The sequence below is a fragment of the Cavia porcellus genome, unplaced genomic scaffold, assembly GCF_034190915.1.
Source record: "Cavia porcellus strain 051 isolate PalLab524CR breed Dunkin Hartley unplaced genomic scaffold, mCavPor4.1 scaffold_1, whole genome shotgun sequence".
Taxonomy (NCBI): Eukaryota; Metazoa; Chordata; class Mammalia; order Rodentia; family Caviidae; genus Cavia; species Cavia porcellus.
The window spans coordinates 49,406,268-49,414,713 of NW_026947484.1; the positions used below are offsets into that span (position 1 = coordinate 49,406,268).

Consider the following 8,446-nt stretch of genomic DNA (forward strand, 5'->3'; position numbering starts at 1 on the left):
GGAGAATTTCCCAGGATCCCAAGCCTATGCAGTAGAGATTGGACCTGGACGGTGGCCTGAGGCCTTCCGGGAGGTGCGAGTCCCTGGTTTTTCCATTCCTGTGAGTTTTCTAATACATCTGATTAGGGCATCACAGTGACACACAGGTCAGTAGAAGGCAGTCTCTGCCTGTGAGGGTGATGGAGATTTCCAGAGGCCCTTTGCAGCGAGCCTCCCAGCTGCTGCCCAGCTGCAGTTTTGTTACATTCTTGGCAGCCTTGGGCTGCCTTGCACTGCTATTCTTGATGGCCCCTTTAGGAGTCATGCGCTCTGTCCCCACAGCTGGAGTCGGATGGACAGTTAGGTTGAGGCGCCTGTCTGCAATGCTGTAACAGATTAGAAAAGCTTCTTAGGAAAGCTAAGTACATGTGTAAACACAGTCAGCACTTCTGCTTAGCCGAAAAGATCTGTTAACTCTAAGAGTTAAGAAGCTAATCTAGGGGCTGGGGATTTAGCTCAGTGGCATAAGCACCTGCCTTGTAAGCAGGCAGTCGTGAGTTCGATCCCCGGTACTGATTAAAAAAAAAAAAAGCTAATCTACAGCAGTTTTAAGGAAAAACAACCTGAAAGGATCCCTAAAACCTTGTTATTATAAATTGTTTATATGTCTGTTCTCTAAAAAAAATTTTTTTGCTGGGAGTGGTGGTATTTGCCTGTAATCCTTAGCATTTGGGAGGCTGAGACAGGAGGATCACAGCTAGTTCAAGGCCAATTGGGCTATATAGTAAATTCACTGCCAACCTGAACTGCGTAGCAAGACCCTGCCTCAAAAAAAGATTTTATTTTTATTTTGTTATTCTTTATTGTTTTTGTTTGCAAAGTGTATACCAAAATAAATGAAATAACTTGCTGTTTGGATTAGGAATCAGCACTTCTTTTAAACCACAGTGAGGAGTTAAATTCCATTTACAAAGTCTTGCCGTTGATTTCTTTCTCTATTGCAGTCCTACCATTAGGTTAACAATGGAAGAAGAGACAAAGCTTTGCTTTTGGAAGTGCGTGCGTGTACTCACGAATGCGTGTATAAAAGCTTCCCATCTCACTGTTCTCAGAAGGCATTTGTGGAAGACCAGGTCCGCCTCTCCGAAGATGCCTGCCCCGTACTTGGACATGTAGTGCATCGAACGGATACAATCAGATGTAAACATAGCAGTAAATCAAGCAGATGTGATTTTTATTTGGTTTTTGTGGAAAGTTAAAGTGATTATATTGAATAGCTATTTGCTAAAATTTGTTTAAATTATAACTATACACTTAAAATGTAAAATAGGGATTATTGTTGAAGTAATTTGCCATTGAATTGTAGATTCTAGGTATTTTTCTATAACCTCTTCCTCCATAAATAATTATGAAAACAATCACATTTTATTCTAAACACATGATGTGTCTCAGCATTTTGAGCTGCTCTGTCTATAAGGTGAATAACTAGTCCTCTTTGGGTTATATTTTGGATATACCTTTTAAAACTGGTTGTCAAATGTCAGGTTTATTAGCAACTGTTCGTTCTTATCTTGGAGCAGTTTGTAAAAACCTGCGTTTCGTTTATGCCATGTGGGTCGCAAAAATGTGCCATTTATGAAAACTCTGCTCGGTGCTGGTGACCAAATCCAGGGCCTTGCACATGCCAAGTAAGTGCCCTGTCTCGGGGCTCCCTGTCCGTCCTGACTTCCCCCTTTAACGCCAGCCAATGTACATTACTGCCTTCTTAGAGAACCATGCTACGCTGTGCAGTGGATGGCGAAGCGTGTATTACTTTGGGGTGAGCTCAAAGAAAGAATTTTGTCTTTTGTTGTAAACCGTAAACAAGCCCTAGGAATTGCTTTTCGTTCTTGCCCGACCTGAAGTGGACCTTGTGCCAGGCCTTACCTGCGGCCTCCCACCCTCACCAGGTCTCCCTGGCCCGGAAGCTGGGGCGCTCTCGGGCCCTGTTATTACAGAGCGGCCATGCTTAGAGTGACCCGAGTGAGTCAGGCCTGGCACCCTCTTTGTGCAAGAAGAGTCTGGGTAAGCAATAGCACTGTCCTTGCATGGTTTCCAAAATCTGTTCGTAGTGTTTCTGGCTGACAGTTCGGTTCTTTGTTGACAGGCAGATAAATAGATCATCTTTGAAAAGATCATCCAGAGTTCTAACACTGAAAACAGTAAGCTGTAGGTTCCCACGCTGGGCTTAGGCAGTGTCACTGTGTGGCTTGAGCAGTCGATGCTGTTTCTAACTGCAGTACCACCTGGTTAGCTTTCCAGCACCTGCCTCAGAGTCAGTCTAGATTTGTGATGGACTTGACCTTGTTTCATCAAATTGAATGTTGAAACCATGAATGTATCCATTGGGTCCTTGAAAGTATTGTGAAATTTCCAGATAGCTATAAGAAAACATTTATGCTGAAGATGTTTTTATTCTGAAATAAGATGTCCCGTGGTTCACTTCTCCTAAGATTAAAATAGCAGTTGCTGCCCATACAGTGGTGTGACAGCTGCCTCCTTTTAAGAGGGTGAGATGGCCACCTGTGAGAGGGACACTTAGCATGCACTCAGGCCTCGCTTCTTTCAAGTAGAGGAGAGATCCAAGCTTTCAGAAGGGACCAATGTGGAGACTCGCTTCGGTCATTCCCACAGTGAAATGTCCTTCGGCAGGTCTTACACAGTGCAGAATTGGATGGGTTCCTTTCACTTCGCAAGGACAGGTGGTAGCTGTTGGTGACACCCGGAGCTGGGGTCAGCAGCTGCCTGTCTCAGGACAGGTAACCTGAGGGCTCCCACGCAGCTTAGATTACCTGTTACTGTCAGAACGCCCGTTAGCTGGAGGGTAGGAGGGTAGGGAAGACGGCAGGGGAGAGGCTCTGTGGGTCATGACTGCCCTGCCTTGGGGTATGTTAGCCTCTCTGGCTTCAGATGCAGGATTTAGTGTAACACTGAGGACACAGAAAAGGGGAGGTAGAAGGTGTGGGGATCCATAATCAAGGAATCCATTGATAACAGGAAAAAATCTTTGTGCCAAAGGATTTATAAACCCAAGATTTGAGAAGTTCCAGCCAGGCATGCAGAGTGACTTGGCTGGTGACCTGAACCACCCAGCCTTTGCCCATTAACTGCCACATGAGCCATTGGCCTTGGGGCTTGTGCTGACACCTGCTGGCCCCTGCGCTTAGCTTCCTGCCCGCCCTGTAGCCTGGGGTCAGGCTGGCGGAGACCATCCCAGACCTTACAGCCCCTCTGAGCCCAAAAGTGTGTTTATTTGCAGCGTAAAGTCAAAAGCAAGTGTCAGTGGATAGATGGGACAATGCATCCAGGAAAGCCCCCATTTCCAAAGGAGCCACACTGGGCTGTGATTGGCTTGTGAGAAGCACGTTGGCCGCTCTGTTCAGTCTTCAGATGACTGTTCTGACATCAGGGTGTTCGAGTGGTTGAGATCACCCGTGTTTCTCAGGTTAGGTTCTTAGGTTTTGAAGTGTTGAACCCCAAAGTGACCATGCAGGTGAAAGTGAAGCGTAGTCACCAAGTCCCCATTCACACTTCTCAAGATGAAAAGGAATCCGCTGTGGCACCTGTGGCCCCTGTTGAGCACGGTGACAGCACAGTCCTGGGGCAGGTCAGGTCCCCAGGAGCTCCTGGCTTAGCTGGCCAGTGCTGTGCCATCCCTTTCCTGGAGAGCCAAGCAGAGGAAGCGAGGCTGGGCACCACGGATGCGAACCCTTTCCAGGAGGCGGTTGCCCGAGACACCGTGGCCTCGCAAGCGGGCAGTGCTGCACGCTCCGCGGGTTAACCACAGACCAGCTGAGCACCCGGAACTCCCTGGAAACTGCTGTGATACTCAGCTCGGCAAAGCAGTGTGACCGCGGCCCCTCCCTCCTGCTCAGAATGCTGCCCACACCAGAAGCGGAAACGGAGCCACCGCTGCAGTAAAAACGCCCGCCTCTGGCTATGGGGACACTGAGGACCTCACTCAGCGGGTGCGAGGTAGAGAGGCCTGTCGAGGACAGGGACGGGAGCAGCCAGGCACACGGGCCCAGATTTCTGAGCTCACAGTAAGCAACTGTCCACGCGGACCAGCAGAAGAGTGGGCTGTTACCACCACCACCACCCACCCCTCCCACCCCACCCCCACCAGCGGTGTGCTGGTGGCCTGGGCCTTGCCATCTACGGGTTGGGGATCACAGCAGACTTCTTATGTGTGCTCTGTTATTATAACAGTTTCATAAATTTTTTTTTTTTAATTTCTGGAAGTTGTGATTTTGTTTTTCATTGACTTAATGATAACAGATTTAATGTATGTAACCGTCTATGCATTTTAAGCTACACTGCCAGAAATGATTGGATTGGAGACCCACTTGTTTGTATTATGAACTGTAAGGCAACTTTGCCATGTTAGGTTTATTACCTGCTGCTGTATTTGTAAACAAAGACAAGTGTTGCTTTAAGAAGTCATTATAATTAGGAACAGACTATAGATGTCATACTTGATATTTTTGAAGATAAACTTGTTTGCTTTTGTGTACTCCACCTGAAAGCTTTTTTTAAAAATGTATTTTCATGGTTTCGTGGTTTTGCCATGTATTTTGTTCACCAGACCAGTTGTGGGCTTTCATTTTGGTTTGGTTTAGTTTGATTTGGTTTGGTTTCTTTGAAACAGTCTTGCTGTTTCAGGCTGGCCTCAAACTCGTGACTGTTCTCCTGCCTCAGCCTCCCAAGTGCTGGGATTATAGGCATGCACCACCACGCCCAGCTCAATTCTGGGCTTTCTAAGGCAAGTCCAGAGCCTCATTACTCATTACTTCAAACATTGGGTCATAAAGAAAACAAAGGAGCCAGGTGTGTTGGCACATGCCTGTAATCCAGCACTAAGGCTGAGGCAGGAGGGTTGACACGACTTCAGGTCCAGCCTGGAGCACATAGGGAATTCAAGACCAGCTGAAACTGCATAGTGAGTCCATATCTGGAAACATAAAAATAAGAAAAGGACCTGTAATACCTCCTTGTGTGTGACTGACATTCACTAAGAAATTGAAATAGGGTGCCTAGAAAGAGCCCTTCCAGGGGCACCCGTTGGGCAGTGTGGTGTCTGGTAGGATGGTTGCCTCTCCCTGCAAGGTGAGACTGCATTAACCAATCACCTGCAGGTGTGCAGTCCGCCCACCCCTCTGCCCTCACCCCAGCTTCTGTGATGAACTGCAACTGCTTTGGCCCCAGCTGCTGCACTTTCAGGGTGGGTGGAATCCAGCCTGCGGTTGCTGACTGCTTCCTTTGCAATTTGAGTTCTCTGGCCTTTCCCAGAACTCCAGGACAGTGAGGCTAAGAAGGTTTGGATGCCAGCATGGCGGTACACACCTACATTCCCAGCCCTCGAGGCTGACGCAGGAGCCCAATTTGGGCTACCTTGGAAGTTTGAGGCTAGGCTGGACCATACAGCTAGACCCTGTCTCAAACAAAAATAAGTTAACCTGCAGTAATTCTACTGTTGGAAGAGGTTTTTTCCTTTTTCCCTTATAATTGAGCACTACGGAACTGTGAATTTTAAAATTGTAGTTGAGGTCACATCCCTATCTTCTCCAAGCACCTCCCTAACATGAAGGTAAGAAATGGAAATCGAAAGCCCTTTCCTGAGCAGGTCCAGTGGGGTTTTGTCTGCTGGCCTTTGTGCATTGCCCGAGCCCTGAGCACACCTGAGTCTCTTGGCCCAGGCATCCATCTGCTCACAGCTGGTGTGTAAGGTGACTCCAAACCCTAACCGATAGTTCACTTCGAGTAAGATATCAGTGGGATCCCAAGGCCCGAAGAGATGAGGCCTCCCCTAGTTTGTTCCCATGCATTCAAACCCAGTCTCATATTCATACAAATTGAGCCGGAAAGAAGCAAATAAGCAGGGGTTAGGGCGGTCTCACTTTCTCTAGAGCAGCTGTACGCTCCTCATCAGGAGTGGAGTGAAGGGCTGGGAATTCAGCTCAGTGGCACAGCACCTATCTGGCAGGACTGAGGTCCTAAATATGAGTCCTTATTCCAAAAAAAAAAAAAAAAAAAAACATGCCTATAAATTCTAGCTTTAGGGAGGCTGAGGCAGAAGCGTCCCCATGATTCGAGGCCAGCCTGGGCTATATCAGTGAGACTATCTCAAAAAATGAGTGGAGGGGTCTTGTTGATGTCCATGTCTCCAAACTGAGGTTTGCTTAAGTTGTCACATGTCCTCAAGAGTCCTGGGCTGCCCAAGGCACCAAGCCGCACTTGCCTGTGAGCATCAGATAAGAAAAAGGAAACCGAGATGTTCTTGCTGTGGTTGTGTTTTGCATTGGATCTCATGTTGTGTAATGGTGCATGCCTTCAGGGAGGTAAGTAGATTTAAAGAGCAGCCTCTTTATTAGTGTGTTTTTTTTTTTCTTTGTTAGTATTTTGAGACAGTCTCCCTGGCAGCAATCCTCCTGCCTCAGCCTCCTAAGGGCTGGGACCAAGGCCTGAGGCACCACACCCAGCTAAGACATTTGTTTGCCCTCATTTATAGTTGATGACACCAAGGCGGGGTGGTTGGAGAGAGCACAGCTCCCGCATGGGGTGCAGCGGGGATTAAAGTCCTGGGTGTGACCCGCACCTGAGTCATCACAATCCCAGAAGCAGGGTGGTCAAAGCCCTGGGTCAGCATAGGCTGTGGGTTTGGGACCTTTGTGTGGGGAGCGGTGAGGGGCAGCATCGATTGTCCAATGAAGGAGAGGCCAGGCCCAGAGGTGCCACTGCACACAGAGGAGGGCTCTGTTCACAGCGGGTGGGCAGCCAGATGGACAGGAAGGGGGGGGCGCAGTTCTTGTTTTAAACTGGCCAGAGCACGCTGCGCTGAGGGCAGAGGTCTCTGCTGTTGCTCAGTCCCATCCTGCAGCCCCCCTCTCCCCCCACCATGCCTCTGATGATTGCGATCTTACCCAGGCTCCTCTGCGAGTAGGACAGACACCAAGTGAACCAGCACTTAAGCCCCAGGGGTTCTTCCCCTGCAGGGCAATGGGTTTCTGTCCCTGCCTGAAGGCATCACAGCCTTCTGGGTTCAGAGAGCAGCTCAGTTCCCCAGGGCTCGCAGTGGAGTCTGTTCTGAGCTGAGTTCCCCCCTAAGGTCTGTTGTGGGGCAGGCAGTGACCTGATCCCTGTGCTCCTTTACCTGACTCAAACAAGTGTCAGAACTACAAAGGCCAGGCATGGTTCGGACACCAGTAATCCCAGCACTTGGGAAGCTGAGGCAGGAGGCTTTGAGTTCCAAGATGGCCTGGACTACGTAGATAGTTCAAACCCAGCCTGCACTGCGAAGTCCCCAGAAGAGAACTACGTGGGAGAAGAACAGAGCATGCTCCCCAGAGGCACAGAGATCTGTCAGGTGTAGTGGGTAACCCTAAGAGTGCTAGGCTAGTCGTCTGTACTCCTGTTTCTTGCCAAAGTCCGATGTCAAGCTTGAGTGCTCAAAGTGACAGCACAGTGAAGGTTTAGCAGCCACCACGGCTGCGCTGTAAGTAGTGGTACCTCCTGGCTTGCCTGAAACAATCATCGCTTGTTTTCAGCATAATTATTAATAACACCCTAACTCCATATGCATTCTCAAAAGTGTCCTGGTTTTAAGACTAAATTCTATAGTTTTTAAATTTTATTTTTGTGGTTTGGTTTTTTTTTTTTTTTTTTTTTTTTTTGGTCTTTTTTTTTTTTTTTTTTGAGACAGGGTCTCGCTGTACACTTCAGGCTGGCCTTGAGCTCACTTTGTAGCCCAGGCTGGTCTTGAACTCACAACGATCCTTCCACTTCAGGCTCCTGAGTGCTGGGATTACAGTCGTGAGCCACCATGCCTGGCTTAAATTTTATCTTGTTTTATTTATTTTGAGGCAAGACCTCATTGTGTAGCCAGGCTGGCCTTGAACTCCAGGTGATCCTCTTGCCTTAGCCTCTTGAATACTAAGATTACAGGTGTGTGCCACTGCAGCTGGCTTGTATGGTTATTTTAAATATAAGGAGAAAGGTGTTTATAGCAGCACAGTTTGTAATAGCTAAATCTTGGAAACAGCCCAAATGCCCATCAACCGATTACTAGATAAAGATGTGAGGTGATAGAATTTTTCAGCATGGAAGAGAACCATCTGATAGGATTTTGGCACGGCTGAGAAGATAAGAAATATGAAATATAAATGACCTTTATTTTAAGAATGTGGAGAGAGACCCCTGGGTTCGTTTATAAAGGTCATTTGTATTTCATATTATCTTTTCAGCCACACCAAAATCTTATCAGATGGTTGCCTTCTGTGCTGAAAAATTCTATCATAAGGTTTTTTATGTAATGGAGTACTACTCTGCCATAAAGAAGAATAAGCTGGAGATACTTGTAGCTAAATGGATGCACCGTGAGGCCGTTCTCTTAAGTGAAATATATTGGACACATGTAAATACCACACTTTTT

General features: G+C 47.6%; 1 protein-coding gene across 3 annotated transcripts in view; it reads left to right on the forward strand.

Moving 5' to 3' along the window:
* The window catches only part of Mapk1ip1l (mitogen-activated protein kinase 1 interacting protein 1 like), an 18,161-nt gene extending 13,591 nt beyond the window's left edge, over window positions 1–4,570 (forward strand). For all 3 annotated transcript variants that reach the window (XM_063247952.1, XM_003471753.5, XM_063247949.1), the window contains exon 4: window positions 984–4,570. In XM_063247952.1, coding sequence (XP_063104022.1) covers window positions 984–995 — 12 coding nt within the window. In that variant the 3' untranslated portion in view covers window positions 996–4,570. The remainder of the gene's footprint in view (window positions 1–983) is intronic.
* The last annotated feature ends 3,876 nt before the right edge of the window (window positions 4,571–8,446 follow it).